At 32.5% G+C, this 19,835-nt stretch overlaps 1 protein-coding gene across 1 annotated transcript; it reads right to left on the bottom strand.

Annotated features, from left to right (window-relative positions):
- Window positions 1–3,502: 3,502 nt before the first annotated feature.
- LOC131058341 (BTB/POZ domain-containing protein At1g63850) lies at window positions 3,503–4,363 on the bottom strand. Its single transcript, XM_057992211.1, has one exon. The coding sequence runs from the start codon at window positions 4,361–4,363 to the stop codon at window positions 3,503–3,505; it is 861 nt and encodes a 286-aa protein (XP_057848194.1).
- Window positions 4,364–19,835: the final 15,472 nt, after the last annotated feature.

The following is a 19,835-nucleotide window of genomic DNA, read 5'->3' as shown; positions in this document are numbered from 1 at the left end:
ATGTTAATCAGTTTATATTATTTATGTTGGGTGTGTTTCATGATATTTAATTATAAGTTCAAAAATTATTTAGTGAGGCATTTTTCTTCATTTGAATAAAATAATGGGTGATTAGGCATTTATGGTTTTTTTCATAGAGAATTTAATAACCTAGGCTATAATATCTTGGAGAGACTATAGAAAAATAGATTAATTTTAAAAAAATAAAAATTAATAATCATAATTGAACTAGTATCTGAAAAAAATTTACTCTATCCATGGGACATCATTCAATAAGAAACACCATGATGGTTGGATGCCTAATATTTGTAAGATAATATAAATTTATATCTTTACTTATAGCTTTCATGATGCTATAAAGAGGATTTAACTATGTTGTCGATGTAGGGATTGCATATAGGTTTGTTTTGTCTTAAATGAACAAAATGATGAAGAAATTATACACTATATATAGGAGATAAATATTATTTCAAGAGAGGGATTCAATTTATGTACATATTTTATAACATTGTATAAAGTAAATGGAAAATGACGAGCTTATAATGAAGAAGTTCTCATACATCATTTAGTGTGTCATTTGATAATGGTAAAGAAAAAAAGACTTTACTTGTTTTTACCATTTGTAAATATATGTTTTAGAGGTTAATAAATACTATATTAATATAAAAAAAAAATATTTTAGTTATGTTCAATTTCAATGTGTATGTATAAAATGAGTGAAGACTTATATTTCTAGTTTCTTATTTATTTCATGCATATGTACATTCATTTATTTTCTCAATTCAAACAAGTAAAAAAAGTTAAGAAAGATCACATATTCATGTCAAATAGTTACTCTTAATTTTGGAGATGAGTGTGATAGTGGTGGAAATGATATGCTTAGTTAAACTTGTAAGGGTATAAAAGTATAATTAACAAATGGGTGCCTAAGATATGCAATCAAGAGAAGCAACATTTTAATAGGAATTCTATACTAGAAAGAAGTAAAAAAAAAATTAATATACAAGAGTGGAAATGAAAATTATGTAAATTATATAAGATTTTATGATAATGGGTAATTTTAGATAGGTTTAATAAACAAATCTCTCAAAACTGTACTATATTAAAATCTTTTACCTTTATGTACTTAGCTTACCTAATAACTAACTAGGATATCATTTAATACTTTTTAAAATTATAATAGAATTTATAATAAATTTTGTAGGTCTTATTTGAGATACTTTATCTTAGCTTTATGTCAAAACATATCTACTTTGGTTTTGAATCTAGATGTTTGATAACACTCTTGACAACTCTTGGAAATCTGTGGATGTGAAAATTCTTTCCACCTAAATTTGAGAAGATTTAATTTCACAGAGATAATATCTCCTAGTAATTCTAAGGCTTAAAACTTACTAGATATAAGCTTCAAATCCATAATATATGGCATAGTTCTATGATTTCACAAAGATGATTCTCTACAACTAGACATAAGCTTCAAGTCCATAACATATGGCATAGTTCTATGATTTCTCAAGGTAGCATATGACAATTTCACAATGATTTTGGATTTGATACTTTTATTTTGGGGGTCACTTTGACAATTTCACAATGATTTTGGATTTGATACTTTTATTTTGGGGGTCACTTTGAAAATTTTCATGATTTGGTCAATTTAAGGAATTAGACTCTATAAACCTCATAATATTTAATGTCCAAGCTTCACACCAATTCTGATTTTATTTTATTGGCATTTTATCTCCTCAAATTTATTGGGCATCTTGAAGGCTATAGATATTCCGCTCAAAAGAAAATTAATCTTATGAACTTGAAGATTTTAGAAATCTTAACTTATTTACTTTAATTTTATAACATCAACTTTACCAAGTAGAGAAATGCTAAAATTGTGTCTTGTAAATGCAAAAACCTTATGAATTGAGACCTACCTAGTCATATTAATTCTAGATCTCACTAATCATTATTTAGAAAGTGTCTTTTACCTTAAACCTTACTCAAAGCTTCGTACAATCTTATTCTGTTTTGGAAATAACAAACAATTTAGATTAAAAATTGAACATAACCAAACAATACATTAAACATAAACAACAACAAACAATTTCTTATTCTAGTCATTAATTTGAAATAACCAAACAAGCCTTTGAGGTATTCTATTAAAGATTCCATTAGCCTTGTCTGTTTTTCCACATTTTCCATACATGTCTAATGGATGTCCATGCCGTGTTCCAAAGCTCTCATTTTGGCACAGGCAGGGAGGATGCTGGCAAAAGTTGTGGAATTTGGCTATAGACACGCAATTATATTTGCTTGAATGTTTCTAAACCCTTTTCAACAAATCCATTTAGTTCATATCCTGCAACCACTGTAATCCAGTTGACCACATTTCTTATAAACATGTTGTCCCCTGGCAGCTACACTTAACAGTAAAAGCTAACATATTTGCAGAAATACATGGTGCTTCCCAAGCAAATCCATTGGAGAGAAACTAAAGCAGTAAATCTATATTTGCAATTTTGATGAAGTTTGGAAGATCTTATACACATGATGTCTCCTATTTGTTCTTTCACATTTTGCGTACAGATCTATATTTGCCACTTGCTAGTATCCTCCCTATGTGTGCCCAAATGGCATCTTTGAAACAGGGTATTGGCCTTTACTCCCCAACCCCCCTCCCCTCCCCTCCCCAAAAAAAATAGTATAAACGAAGGGGTGTAGAGATGTTTTGCAAAATGTGAGGTATGGACGAAGGCCAGCATGAACAAGGTAGAAGGCAGTCAGCAGGGACACTCTTTCCCAACGCTAAGACTAACACTACGGAACAGGGCATGGACATCCATCGAAGCATAATGAAACAATACCTGAAAAATGTGGAAGCAGAGATAAACTATTTATGAAATTGAAAAAATAGACCGTTTTCAAAATTGCCCAACATACCTTTTTCTGTTCACAGCGAAAGACTCCAGCCAATTTCACAGAACAATTGAACTGGGCCATAATTTTGTGTGCGCAGAAAACATTTTTGATGAATGAGGGCGATGAATTAATCCCAAATTCTCAAAGCGCGGGGTAATTAAGATCTTCCAGCGGTAAATGCAACGAAAGCTGGGAACAGGGACGGAACGTGGAATGGAAAACCCCAATGAAACGGTGGAGGGATGCAGTGGGAGGTGAGGTGGGTGAGCCACACTAAGCGGTCAAAGCTGTGTGTGTGCCGATTTAGCCATCCCATTTCGATGCCACTCCCAAAACAATGAAAACTATTTTTTGAGTTGATACAATGACACAAGATGACTGTCAAGACAGAAAATAAATCTTAATAGTAAAAACTTAAAGCAGCTTTTTATTAACACTAAAACACGGTAGACAGTTTCCAAGCTCAAATGCTACCAAAGCTAAAACACTAGCTGTAGTTCAGATATATAGAAATGAAAGCAAAATGTGAAGCTCAAAATGTATAGTACTACTTTGCTGCAGATTTGGAATCCGCTGGGCAGGATACAGATATTTAGACAAGCATATATTCAGCCAAAGCATATGGCGTAGCGATGTCGATCTCACGTGATCTGTAAACCTCTGCCCATACTACACAAATACGTTTCTGGTCCACTTGAGGGAGGCTCTCAACCACCTTTAGCACTGCTTTATCAAGTTCCTCAAATTTATTTCTAAGTGAGGAATGGTTTCTGAATGTTCCCATGATGGGAAGCCAAGTTGTGAGAGAAGAAACTCGAGAAGCTCGTGGAATTATTATCTTTCCTTCTCCTGTGGCCTTCATAAACCACATTACTATGTCTAACACAGCTTCAGCATATTGCAAATAGGAGGACACAAGCTGTACTAATGCTTTATCTTCACAACATGCCTTGAGTGCAGCTTCTACTATTCCTCCATTGCAGTGCTGGATAAGGTTAAAAAGCCGCTTTAGAGTCGAGATATCAAGAGATTTGATGGATGCCTTGAACTCTTGCAAAAGCACACGCCCGCATACGTCCACGACAACCCTAGACGTATTTCCATCTAACATCCCTGCTAAATACTTCTCCACACTTTCTCGATTTTTGGATAAACTGGATTGGCCGGCTTTGATAAGAGACACCATTTCTTGGATCATCTTCTCCACAAAATTTATATGGTCATCGTCGTCGTCCTGATGAAGTCGGGCAGCTAAATCTGGTAAAACTTTCAATTCCAATCCCTCAGAAGAGAGCACTTTCCGAATTTGGGACTCCTCCTCGGCACTCCAATGAACTGCTTCCAAATATTCCATGCATTTGTTAATGCAGTCATCGGCCGACATTTCAGAAGCAACAGACAGAATCGCCAGGCATTCCTCAATATTGGGGAATTCAACACGCTCCCCATACATGATTTCAATGCATTTTAAATAGAGATCAAAGTTATGAGGAGTAGTTACCCATATTTCTGTTGGCTTATACGTTGACCACCGGTTGGAAAAATTGCTTTCAAAACACTTCAATCTTTTCAGTATCTGAGAATGGAGATGAACTGGATTTCTTCCGTACTTCTCCTCACCTGGGCACTTTCAAGAACAATTTTACATCAGCAGAGCTTTTACTTCCGAATCGAAGCAGAGGTTCAGCCATTGTATAAGTTCAGTAGCACCAATGCTTCATTCAAAGCTTTCCTATCAGACTAGACACCTGAATATCAAACCCAGTATGTTACCTATGCAATGTAAAACTTCACAACAATATAATGGTAAAGTTTTTGCCTAATACTTTACCTTCAATGGAGTCTAGATCAGTCGCAGCTCATTTTACCCTTCTTTTAAAAAACAGATTCCCTTGCTTTAGTAAAAGCAAGCTTTGTTAATGCTACGGAAATCAAGTGGCTTTCAATGTTTTGTACTATAAAAAATAAAATGATCTTGTTAGTGCTAGCCATTCTCGTACTATTCTTCGTAACTTTTTAGATGCTTTGGCTCAATAAACACTTGATTAATTACGATTGGAGGAATAGGCATCTTAATATGTGTAGTAAACTTGATCTTATTACACTAAGACTTTTGGTGTAAAATAAGATTAGTAACTTATAAATAGATTTTTGTATCATTGTTAATTTGAAGATATAATATTTACATTTAAAAAAAATAAATGATAGGGTATAGAGAAGTTTTATATTATGAGCATGTACAAAAAAACAAATCCATTAATCTGATATATGTATGTATGTATGTATAGTTTATACTCTTGAATATCTAAGGAAATAAAATAAATGCAGAGCATTTTTAGTGTGTTTGAAGAAACTAAAAATTTGATCAGGCAATTTAGGCATAGTTTGGTTTGGTTTGGTTGCATTGTAAGAGACCATGAAGGACATTTCATAGGTGCTACTTTAAAGGGTTTGGGACAATGAACAAACAAAAAAGTAAAAGCCATTGTGCTTCTTTTAAACCAACAAACTTGTTCACACCTAAAAACAAAAAAGGTGTAGATTGAAGGTGAAGCTTACATTATTATAAATATAATAATTAAAAGGGGGTTCTAAAGTAGAAAATGATCAAATTGGAGGCTTTTAAACTCAGACTCATCTATAGAGAAAGGGAAATATTATTTAGGTATGTAAACAAACTTTATTTTTGGTCATGGAACAAGGTTGTTATTTGGAGACAAATTAAGACCATCGATGAACCATTGTTCTCAGTACTTAATGATACATTACCTTGGGAAAAAATTAATAAATGTAGCAATGGAACATGAGTGTACACTAAAATAATTTTATTATCTTAGTCCTCATAATGACATTGAGTTCCTAAATATGAATTATGATTTGTAATGCTACCTTAATTTATAAATGGGTGCCAATATAGAAGACATATTGACCAACAATCGATTGATGCATACTAAGACTACACACTAAGAATTGATATATTTTCTTCATAGAAGAGATATCTTACCTATAGATTAAGAAAACATTCAAGGTTAAAAAGATGATAATAGTTCACACAATACATATAGCTTTCATTGATTCATTCCTCTCTACCACTCTATGATAGTTAATCACACAAAATTTATATCAATTCTTGTTGGCATTCCTTTTTATATTTGTTGATTGACTAAAGTGATAAGTCTAATATAAATAGTGTTGATTAACAACTATTGACATATAGTTTTTAACACTATTATTGATAAGCTTGTTCCTAGTGTGGGTTTCCTAATTAGCAATGGGACATGGCTTACTTTTCACAACAGAAATATTATTTCTTGTTGGGTCCGATTTTTTATTTTAATTAATAAATTAAATGATGGTCCATAAAAAGTCAAAAGAGATGGGACCTTTCTTTCTTAATATTATTCAATTGAGCATTTCCTTAAGATAGAGTCAACTGAGCATTTCTAGTAGGACTAGTTTCATAGAACAATTATAATGGTGGAGTTGAAAATCCAATATTAAAGGGGTAAATATCATACTACTACAAAAATATTTTGATAAGAAATATTTGGTAAAAGAAATGCTAATATATATTAAAAGATAACAATAAATAGCCAATATTATTAAAACAAAAAGAAGTGTACAACAATATTTAAAGTTTATTACATAATCCATTAGGAATTTTGGTTTCTTGCCCTCTATTATTTAAGAAACCTCATTATTTATATTTTTGACAAGTTGATATATGGGTATGGCCATCGAGGCCAATTTCACCTAGCAAAAAGACAATAAATAAAAATTAAATATAAAGAAATTAACTCTTTAAAAATTGAATCAAAATTTACATACAATAGTGTATTATAGACAATTTCACATTTTGTTTGGTCCCCTAATTTAGTTTACTTTACTCTAGATAATTTTAAGCCTATTTGTGTCCTCTTCTACTCCAAATCATAATTTTAATCTCAGAAATTAATTAGTGTAAAATGATTAAATTACAACTAGATCTAGCATCACAAACTTGACCACTAATGACTCTATTTCAGTGGCCCTATCTCGGTGGGACTTGGGCACTCGACACACATGTCCTACCAGAATTTCTGATAATTGTAACTAGTGTGTGTGTTAGCCTTCACAATTTGAAATCTAGTCTCAATTTTGGCGGTTGATCATTTTATGTGAACTTTTTATCCAAAATGCATTTTGAGTACTACATAAAGCACATCTTCTATTATTCACAATGTTAGATCCAAGAAGAACCAAATATTTTATTAAAATTCAATTAGGACCAACAAAAAAAAAGTAGACTACAAAACTCTACATTCAAGTATGATTTTGATTTTGTCTTGTTTTGTTATAATGTTATTACATCAACACTTGTAGGACTTGTATAAAGAGCATTGCATCACCACCTTAATGTGAAACTCCATGAAAGGGTTTTATTCTTAAGATAGAATCATTTTATTTTATCATTTCCTTTATTATTTAGCCTTTTACCTTTTGAGGACAATATCTCTTTTATATTAATCATAGTTGTTGTGGAGGTGGGAACACCAACATGGGGTTTGACATAAGAAATCCCCTATATCTAGGTTGAACCCATTGGTGTTCCTAATGATATTCCAAGAAGATTTGATATATCCTACTTTGCATAGATAGGCTAGGGTCTCATTTCCATACATATCATTTTGGTGAACCCAACATGCTACATCACATCTGATTTGTGTTGAATTATTTGATTTGATTTGTTGATTAGATAGCTACATTGATTTAGTTTTATAAATTTCTATTGCATATGTGGCATGTGTTATAGCTTAAAAATAAAATTATTTCATTTCACATCTCATCATGAGCTTAATTAATTACTTCTTCAATGAAGATATTTTATGCATGTGATAATGGCTTCGTTGACCTTATGTTACTTTATCCCTCTCCTCAAAACCCTCTTATTGTGAGGATATTATGATAAAAGAGGTTGACATGGTTGAAATTTCCTTTAATGGCAACTCATATTCTATCCATTCTAATGATCTCCATTATAAAGATGAATCCTTGATTAACTAAACTTGTCCCCAAGATAAAGTTTCTCTCATTCATGAGGTGATTTGGGTGCATTCCCATTAAAAAATCTCTCAATGATCTCTCTCTTGAAGATGAAGCACTGAAGAATAATGATGATTATTCGTCCAAATTTAACCTTCTCCATGATTATACTTTGGTGCAAGAGGAACATTCTTTAGATATTTACAATCTAGAGATTATCACTTCAATGAAAATTGATGTCAATTCCTCCCCTAGAGACTATCTTACTTATTAAGACAATTTGAGGCAAGAATATGGTATTCATGTCCATAACAACACATCACATAACATTATATATCAAGTAGAGATGAAGATGAAAAAACTTCCTCCCATCCATACAACCTAATGAAAAAGGATTCCCTTCCCTTCCAAATGGACGTGAAATATTCTAATCAAGATGTGTGTACTCCCACAAGGATCAACCCATTTTTGTATTTTCATCCTTTTAGTACTTAAAAATATGATTACATAGCCAACTTTTATTAGGTCTATGATGAAATTCCTTCACCATCAGAATTGCATACAAATTGCAATGTTGTTTCAGCACATGTTTTCTAAACAAGGATAAAATAGACATAGTTCTAGATGTATGGACCAAGAAATCAAGATTCTCATAGATCCCACACCTTATTACCATAGATAAGAAATAATATTTCTTACTTCTCCTTTTCCCCAATCCCTACCCTCATTATCCTTAAAACCTCCTTCATATGACATGGAAATAGTGCCCAAAAAAATTCCTTTATCAACAAAAGACCAAATCTTGTTAAAACTCTTAAAAGACAATTTTATACTTATCATTGTGTGTATGGTCATACTAGTTACTGCAATTGTAGAGCCTTTAAGAGAGAAGTTATATAACTAGTTCAGAATGATACCATTCCAATAACATGTAGTATTTACCTTTTTATTCATTTATATTCTTAAGTAATTAGATGCCACTTTTCTTTTTATTACCTTCCTCCTCGTTATGTGACAATTGTAGCTTACCTTTTGGGTGATCATTGCCATTGGAGGTGGCAAAATTTCATGTGGAATCTTACTTGGGTAGCAACATTATAACCTATATTATAATTACTCTCATATATCCATTGGGTGGCAAGAACAATTTAGAAACATATTTCATTAATAAGGATCCACTTTCCCTTTTTTAATTTGCATCTTTCAATAATAACCTCTATTGACTAGGCTTAAAGCACTGAAATACTGAGAGAAGGGGTGAATCAATATTCCTATAGATTATAAAAACTTTTACCAAACTTTAATCTTCTATAAAAATATCAAACTTCATCGATTATACTTAACAGATATAAAATAGAAAATATAGAGCAAACATAAAAAAAAACACAACCATAAGAGAAACATCAGATATTATACATGGAAAACCCAAATGGGAAAAACCATGGAGAGTATTAACTCTTAGGAGAATATAACTAGTTATATTGTTTTTTACAAAAGGGGTAGCTCACTGCCAGATTACAAAAATGGCTCACTACCAGACTTCTCAATACAAGGATATAAAAGACAACTCACTGCAAGAACACTCATTGCAACAGAAAGGGTTGAACTAAAATGGATTACATCTCCAAATGCATGAGATCCATTCTAAGATTAAGCTCATATCATAATTTACAAACTCTACAACAGATATGTTGAAAGATCTCTGTACAACTATGTCATAATACTAGGTCTGGTGAAATACTACTACAACACTCCAACACTAATTGCACTCTAACTCTACACCAACTACCTTTGCTATCTGCAACTCACACTTCACACTCTGCTTCTCTACTATCTTTACTACTATTCCTCTTTCACATATACACACACCTCATACACTTCCTTGCTTTCCTATATTTGACATCACATGCTACTACATATATATATTGGAGAACATAAACATCAGATAGTGTGTCGGCCAAGCCCAACACTTTATCCAATAAAATATAAACAAGACAAACACATTGGCCTTCGCAAGATCTCTACACACTTCATTTGCCAATCTACATACCGAGATTATCAGAATGAGACAGGGTCATTTGGACCCAAAGATACTAACCTATTATCACAAAAATTAAGCACAACATCTCCAAAATCCAAAGATAGGGATTCTATGCCTATAGAGAATACTGCCACATGAAACTTGAAGAGATACAAATGGCATGACCAAAGTAGCTGATATCAGAATATGTAACTGATACTGGGACCAATGCAAACTCAGAATTATGGAACACAAAGATCTTTCAGAAACTCTAATATTGCATCATAACACTTTCTCATAACAAAAAACTGCACATACCGACTTAATACAACATCCAGACCAATCAGATAACACTGAACCACATATATTGTTTAGTCTGAAATAGATAACTAGTTTGACATCAATTACAATAATATTCACACAAGTCTAACAATCTCCCCATTTGTCATTGATGACAAAATATATCTGCATATGACTCAACTCCACCTAACTCATATATCTCCTCATATCCAAAATTCTTATTCATTTCTCCCCCTTTGGACATCAAGGACAAAGGATGCCTTTGATGAAAAATAAAAGAAAGAAAAGACAAAATATATACACAACTGCAAAAATATGTCAAAAAAATTGAATACCACTCCAGAAGAAACCTTCAGCTGCTCTTCTTCGGAAAGATAAGCTTGTATTTCTCCTTCAGATTCAGAAGAAGTACATCCCAAGAATGTATGGCTAGTATAATGCTAACTGAAAGGATTTTGCATTCCACCAATAGATCAACAACATGGGAAAAACTATCTGGAGTATATGGGTTCTACTCATACTCAATTGCACTATTAAGCAATGCTAGAAAATGCTCCAATTTTGTCTCAATAATTTCCTTCACCTTCCAAAACATATTCATAAAGACTTCTTTTTTCCTTTGCAAGAATAAGAGTTCATCTTGAAGAGAATTGATTCTTTTTCTCTGCTCACCATCCTTATCATCAAAAAAATCAAAATATTTGCCTAAAATCTCAACTCATCTTCAATAGCATCAATTTTGGCTTTGTGCTTTACTACAGTTGCCAACTAAGAGATATAATACTTGTAGACTCTGTTGGAACTGTAGATACAATTCCTCAATTCCTCAATACATGCTGATAAAACCTTTTGCATATCAACACATTCATTTAGCAAATTCTACATATCAAAACTTTTTTCTTCAAATACTCTACCCTCAATGGATTTCTCAAAGAACTTATCCTTAAGAATTTTATTTAGGGATTTTGGGAGCAAGTTATTGATATCTTCAATGCTCATGCTATTCTAGATTAAATGATTCAACATAACACTTTCAATTCTATTTGACTCTACTCAAGTCAGCCACATCACACCAATTTTCCTAATACCATCCATACTATCAAAATATTCTAGTGAATTAGGCTCATCATCTGATTTTGTAGCTTCCTTCTCTACACTACTGAATCTCCTTCAGCTACAAGATACTCTAGATCTTCAATCACAATAATATCTTATTCTTTCAAATCCACCTTACTTTTCTTTGACTTCGAAACACTAACAAAAACAAATTGTCTTCTTTTCTTGTTTTTGGAGGAAGAACCTCCAGAACCGAAAATAAGGGATACTAGGCCAACACTCCATATGTCCATAAAAGATTTGAAATAAGCATCACAAACTTCCTCTTTGTTACCCAAGCTATTCAAATATCTAAATATTTGTCTTGCAATCGAGACATCAGACTCCCATATGACATTGTCTTTTGCTGAAAGGGATCCCAAATAATACATGACCAAACTCACAAGCAATGAACCAAACTAGGAAAGGAAAACTTTTCTCTTTTGACATCTTGACATTTTCCAACAACAATTCTCTCAATAATTCACACAAGTTGAATTATTTGTGTTCCATTACAAGCATATGTTCCATATATACTGCAATTGCCTAGGTGGAACCTTCCCTATTCTTGAAATAGATTTCATAAGAGATGTCATAGGAAACATACCTCACCACAAGGTTGATGATCTTGTCAATGATTAATGCTCATTGATCACCCTTCACATTGGTCAGGGCTTCCACTTCTCTGTTCAAAATTGACATCTTAGCCGGAACCTCTCCATTTTTGTACAAACTAGTGATAACATAAATAACCTCCTTCATGATTGGATAGGGTTTATCAAACACAATGCTATCATCTCGAACATGGCTAAGGACCATCTTGATAACCTCTACATTATCAAACGAAGGGAATTTTGTCCATAGATTTAGACCTTTTCTTTCCAATCCTTTGACCCTTTGCAACTCAACATCACTTAGACTAGCTTCAATATCTCTCATTTTCATCAGGTTAAATTCATCTAGGATTACCTTTTCCAAAACCTGAAATTCCTCGCTGCTAGATTCTCCGATTATCATTTTACCTTCCATGATTGTTTGCATTTCTCTCTTGCTTTGCTTCTCTTCTACTATACACAATATTATTAAGCACAAATGTTTGATAATGAAAGTGAATTCAAAAAGCCGATACTTATCTTGCCAAAAAAAAATTCCATTAGGGTTTTGCCTCCAAGAACTATCTTATTGATGATGCCAACAAAATAGGTCATGCCAGATCAACAACATGATCCACTCAGATAGAGGAGGATAAAATATTTTTATTTCAAAAGATAACTCCCCCTGACCCAAATATTTATACTTAGTTACCAGAGGAAGAGGTGCTTGCATCGGATTTTGGTACATTAGGCTTCCTTCCTTTGTTCTCATTCTTTTTTCTCTAGACCAAATTTTATTTCATCTTTGATTCATCATTCTTCTTCACACTCTTCTCAATAGATATCTCCACATTTTCATTTCTACATTGACTAGCATAATGTCCAAATTGCTTACCCTTGAAACAAATAATACGCTTCCTTGTAGAGTTTACTAGATGTGATATATGTCTGCATCGATTAGCCTTATGTCCATAGCCATTACAAGTATAACAGTATCCATGAAAATTGTAAATCATCTTGTTTGCTTCAACTGAATTATGATTTCGACTCACAATATGATTTCTACAATGATTTTCTTTATGACCAAACCTCTTGCAACTATAACACTGAATGCTTCTACAGTTTACAACCTTATGTCTAAATTTATTCCATTGAAAACAATAGCCATTAAAAGATGGGTACCTTTGTGCATTAGGTTGTCTAACTGGTGGTCTTCTTGCATTAGAATTTTGATTCTAGGATTTTCTTTCATCTTTTGACTTCTTCCCACTTCAACTTTGACTTCTTTGTTTTTATCTTTATTATTTTGATCCGAACACATACTGGGTTAAAAATGAAGTTCGGTCTTGTCTAAATGAGCTTGCTACATGTATGCTGATCAAAACTTCCAGGAGTTTACTACTGTCAAGGACCTTATTTTCTATGTTCAGATTCTTCACTTATTTCTCTAGCTTCTCACATTCCTTACAATTCATTTTGATTATTTCCCTCAAGGATTGCTCTATCTTGTCTTTCTCCTCAATCTTCTACATTAGATCTTTAATAGTCTCATCCACCTTCTTTAATTGATTGTTAACCTCCTTATGCCTCAGTTTGAATTTTTGGATTTTCTCTCTTAGCTTCTACACACATTCATTTCCTACCTTCACATTCTCTTTCAATTCCTCATTCTCTAATTCAATGCTTTCCAAATCTTCAAGAGCTATCTTCAAGTCTTCATCCAACTAAAATTCTTCGGTCATGCACATAGTTACCATGATTCAACCAACATAGATCTCCCTCAAGCGGTTAAGCTTCCAAGAAAGGGACCAAAGCTTTGATACCAATTGTTGACTAGGTTGAAAGGACCAAAATACCCAGAGGGGGGGGGGGGTGAATCTATATTCCCACAGATTACATTTTTTTTTATAAAACTTTAATTTTCTGCTGAAAATCAAACTTCACCAATTGTGATTAACAAATATAAAACAACAAATGTAGAACAAACATTAAAAAAAACAACCAAAAGAAAAACACCAGATTTTAAATGTGGAAAACATAAATGGGAAAAACCACAAAGAGTGTTAACTCTTAGGAGAATATAACTAATTATATGGTGTTTTACAAAAGGAGTGGCTCACTGTCAGATTACAAAAATGGCTCACTGTTGGATTGCTCACTGCAAAGATATAAAAAATGGCTCATTGTAGGAATGCTCACTACAACAGAAAGGGTTGAATTGAAAAGGATTGCATCTCCAAATGCATGAGATCAGTTCTAAGATTAAGCTAAGATCACAATTCACAAAATCTAAAGTAGATCTAGTGAAAGATCTCTGTACAACTATCCTACACTAGGTTTAGTGAAGGACTACTGCACACTGCAACACTAACTACACTCTGACATTGCACCAATTCCCTTTTCTATCCACAAATCACACTTCACACTTTGCTTCTTTGTTATCTTTACTGCTATACCTCTTTCACATACACACACACCTCATACACTTCCTTTCTTTCCTATATTTCACATCACATGCTGCTAAATATATATACCAGAGGATATAAACATGACATAGTGTGTTAGCCAAGTCCAACATGTTATCTAATAAAACCTAAATAAGACAAACATGTCGAGCTTTGCAAGATATCTACACACTTTATGTTTCATCAATATTTTCCAATACATATAATGAGATTAATAGAATGGGACACGGTCATTTGGACCCAAAGATAGTGACCCATTAAGAAAAAAAATTAAGCACAACATCTCCAAACTTCAATGATAAAGATGCCACACATACCAAGAATACCGCAACACGAAACTTGAAGAGATACAACTAACATGACCAAAATAGATGATAGTAGAACATGTAACTAATACCGAGACCAATGCAAACTCAGAATTTCAAAACACAAAGATCTTTTAGAAACTCCATTACAATATCATAGTTCACTTTCTCATAACAAAAACTACACATACCAACTGTATACAACATCTAGACCAATCTTGATAATACTGAACTATATATACTGTCTGGTCCAAATTGGATAATTAGTTTGACATCAATGACAACAATATTCACACAAGTCTAACAATTTCTTCCTTTCCTATAACTATATGTCATTCATGAGGATTCCATCCTTTGTTGGAGGTGTGCATCCTTGACTATGACCTCTTCCTTCTTTGAAAGTGTAAATATTTTGTGATAATCTCTCTTTTCTATGGAAAGTTTACACCATTCATCAATAATCTCCCACTTCCCAGGTCTTAGGAAGGTGTGTATTCTTGGTAAGAATTTTATTCCCCTCTTAGTGTTGAAAATGTTATCTTTGTTTGAGGATATCTCTTCTTTTTGGCAATATTTATCTTTAGACAAACATCCATCCCCCCTCTTTACCTTTCTAATAGTTGTGTATCCTTCATAAGTATCCATTTACCCTTGTTGCAAGATGTTTAATTATAATAATCTCTCCCTTATGTGAAGATGTGTATCCTTAATAAGGACCTCCCTCTTATCTTGAATGCATGCATTCTTTAAAATTATATCTCTTTAGTGTTGAAGTTGATTATCCTCGATATAGATCCACATTTTTATTAAGATATATATATAGAAATATGTTGATATTTTAAGGGGAATAAAGGCCTCCTTATTGTTTATTGTGTTCATTTATGTACCTCAAAAGTGTTAGTTTTGTGTTTCATAACACCATCTAATACATGGTTATTGATATATCTATTGTAACCTTCTTGGTATATAATCTTTATTTTAATTATTTAGCATAATACAACTTGTTGGTTTGATCCTTATTTGAATAATCCTTGTAGTGTTGATAGTATATTGATCACATAGCATAACACATCTTTGTATCCAATGGCATCTATATGACTCACCCTAATCATCTATCATAAGACAACTTACTATCTTGATCCTTTGTTGAACATTTTATGCTCCTTGATGCATTGGTTGTCTTCTATACTAAGGCTTGCTAGTTTGATCGTTGTTGTTATTTAAACTCATTGAGGCATTAGTCATATAGTATAGTGAAGCTTGCTAGATTGTTTGCTTTTGTTTTCCACTCCCTAAGGTGTTGGTCATTTAGCATAATACAACTTTTTAACAAGATAATCATTGTTGTTTATGCCCGTTGAGGTGTTGATTACCTATTATAGTAAGGCTTTCTAGTGTAATAAATTTGTTACAATACATAGATCACATAATGTGTTGGCTAGTAGAATCTATGCCTTTTTGTAGATTAGACAATATAACATAACTTGTTGGCCAATAGAATTCATGCCACATACATGAATCACCCAAGGTAACATATATTGTTGGAAAAATAATTTATGGCCTTTATAAGGGCACCTAACATAACACAAATTTCTAGTAATTGGATATGGACCCTTTTTTTCATAAAATAATTAGTGTACACACTTATCTCTTTCCATAACACTACTTATGATTTTGCAATATAATTCTAATAATGATACTTGGTAGTTGAAATAATCTTGATGTTGAGGTCTCTTAAACTAATTAACTTGGAGCCTTCTTGTGTTTGCTACTATCATTTATTGTATCTTTTCCTTTTATTTTGTTTGTTTCTTTTTTTTTTGGTCTTGTGTATTTTACTTTAGATGGTATTGAATGATTTTATAGGATTCTAAGATTTGAGACTTTCTTCTCTAAGCTTAATATTATCTTATCCGTTGTATGCTTTGCTCTCAATTGATTTCTCTATTTTATTATGAGTATGGGTATGGGATAATAATCCCTCTAAAGTGGGGGCTAAAAAAAGTGTAGCATATTGTATGCCTTCATAATTTAACATTATATTTGGGCCCCTACTTTATTATTCTCTTCCATAGATCATTTTATGTCTATTTGTGCTCTATTCCACATTGAATCCCAACTGTTAATCTTTTGGTAATTGATAATCATCCGGTTTAGTTGTGTTGTCAATGATGGAAACATATATCATTTTGGATTGGACACTTAACTGGTACTCACCGATATTCATGATTCGGCAATCAATATTCAATGAAACAGGCAAACTAGGAACCAATATATGAGGCTGACATAGGAGATTGATTAGAAAAGTCTACACAATAGCATTAAGCGGCATCGGTCATGAAGTTTAATGTATTTATTTTTGTCTAAGCCGACATGTAAATAAATTTTAATATCATTGTAAGTCGACATAAGGCATTTATTTTTATGTTTGAGAAGTGTATTTAAGTCAGTGCAGTTAGGTTATTTTGGTGATGCAGGATATAGTGATGTGATATTGTGCGAGAAATGTTGATCGACTGAATGTGAATATAATATTCTGTAGTCGGTCTTGCTTATTGGTTTAGAGGTTTGGGATACGAAGTAAGTTATTGGGAAAGGAGGACACAATAGAAATCGATATAGACAATGCTTGAACCGGAACTCATCCAGCATAGCAGATGTATTCTCTGAGTTCAAAATTTTGTTTGTAAACCAATATTTGGTGTTTGTAGTTAGTGAGGCTCCTCTTGTGATGAGCATTGCGCTCTAAGCTATTGGCCTTCCTGCATGTACAGACTCCTATTGTAATATTTATTCATTTGGCCAGTGGATAGATATTGTGGGTCACCAATCCCACCGTGGTTTTTCCTCTTTGAGGTTTTCAAGTATAAATCTCTGTGGTATGGTGTATGTTCTTGTGGTGGAATTATTTCTACTCACTGTTATATTCTTTTATGGTTATTGGTTACTTAAGTGCTTTGTTAATAAGATTCAAATTGATCTTACTGGAATAACACTGATTCACCCACCCTCTCAGTGTTTGTGGATTCCAACATAATCCTCCAATTTAACTATAATAAATTACATAAATAGGAGTATAACTAGAATCATAAACCCCAATACTCATGACTACCTTTCAAAGGCCCTATTTTTCTTAGACCTTATTGCCTAACAAACTTGTCTTGCCAAGTTTCTCAAAATTATAACCAATGTGAGTGCCAACCACCATAATTCAAAAACATGGTCTTGATTTTCATACTCGACCATTTCATGTCATCCTTTTATTAAAAATACCTTGCAATCCCGATATAAAGGGCATCTTATAACAATCATAAGGCTAGTTCCTAGAATAAATCAATATTCTACTCTAATTCAGCCAAGATCATTCAAGAAGCAATAAACTACAACACTCTACATTCAAGTATGATTTCATGTTTGCCTTTTTCTATTATCACATTATTACATTAACACTTTTAAGACTTGTGTAAAGAGAATTACATCAATGTCTTTATGTGAAACACTATGAAATGTATTTATACTTAATATATAATCATTTAATTCTAGCATTTCCATTATTGTTTAGCCTTTATCCTCACTTGGACAAGCTGTCTCTTACATCAATCATAAATATTGTGGACTTGGGAAAACCAACATGGTGTTTTAAATAGATTAGCCCCTATATATAACTTCCATTCTTCTCCATTCTACATGTTTAAATTTGACAGTAGACATGGATAAACATTTAAAAATTTAAATACCTAAAAAAACCCTATACTAGAAAACTTAACAGACATGCCTTGATGATTTTCAACCGAATTTAAAAGAGTAAAACCTACAAAACCTCCTCATTGTATACATGATCCTTTCTTTTTGTATACACACCCTCAGGCTAGAGCACCCAACATACGATCCAAGTAATATTAGGCTTAGTTTGTAGTCCTAGGTTCCTTAATGTGACCTCTTTCCAGATATAAGCTATTGCATTATTTTCTTTTTGTAATTTACTATTATTGTTGAAAGTTATCATTTTTCTATCAATAAACTTAGATCTTAAACATATACTTCACAATATCATATACAATGCAACAAAAGGATCATATAAATTCCATATTCTTTAGCTCTCTTGTTAGGATTGTAGCTGAATGTATTATGTTCTTAATGATATACCATGTATATTTGAGATCCTATTTTGACTCCACAGGCTAGGGTCTCGTTTCCACACATATTGTTGGCATGGAAGAAGAACAACTAGACACAGTTTAGGAGAACATTATGCATCTTATCACATCAAGGTTTTGGAGCATGAGATTAGGAATATAGTATGCAAAATAGGGATACTATGCATGAGTCATGTACCATCCTTTATATATAAGTATATTGTAAGATGTAAATGTTAATAGAGAGATATGAGAGAAGAATGTAATAGAAGATATACATTAATATAAGTATGAAAAGATATAATATGAATGAATAGAAAGATCTAATAAAATATAAGGATGTATATGATTACAAAGTTGGCTGGGGCTATGCATGATGGAAGGAGTTTTCATGTAACTAATATAATGATTTTGGCTATCATGTATGCAACTATGAGGATACCATACGAGGCGTATTATACCGATTGAGGGGGTTCTTGCAACTACCACTAGCATACATACAACATATTAGATGGTGATGGAATAAAAAGACATCGAACTTATGAGGTCCTTTGATATACTGAAATCTAGATAAACTCGATATCCCTCAAAAGACTAGAATCTTTTGAGGATGTGAGAATGGGGATAAGTTGGATTTATTCCATACCTCTCCTGATCTGGGCCTTTCAAGAACAATTTTACACTAGTAGAGCTTTTAGTGCCAATTTGAAATAGAGCTCTAGCCATTGTATAAGTTCAATAGCATAAATACTTCATTCAAAGCACCCCTATCAAACTAGAGACCTAAATATCAAATGAACTCACTATGTTATTGTAGACACTTAAATATGACTAATCAATTTGATCAAATTTAAATCCCTTAGTCACTTATATTAATTAAATAAATCCTATTATTTAATAAAATATAACGTCCCATCCCCTTTGGCTAAATTAATTTAATTAATGATGCTTTGTCCTATAGCCTATTAATTAATTAATTTCCCTCTTAA

The sequence above is a fragment of the Cryptomeria japonica genome, chromosome 3 (genome assembly GCF_030272615.1).
Source record: "Cryptomeria japonica chromosome 3, Sugi_1.0, whole genome shotgun sequence".
Taxonomy (NCBI): Eukaryota; Viridiplantae; Streptophyta; class Pinopsida; order Cupressales; family Cupressaceae; genus Cryptomeria; species Cryptomeria japonica.
Note: the sequence above shows the minus strand (reverse complement) of the source record. Positions and strands in the feature narration are given on the sequence as shown.

Excerpts from the sequence above, each read along its gene's own strand:
- LOC131058341 (XM_057992211.1), bottom strand. The coding sequence starts at position 4,363 with ATGTATGGGGAGCGTGTTGAATTCCCCAATATTGAGGAATGCCTGGCG.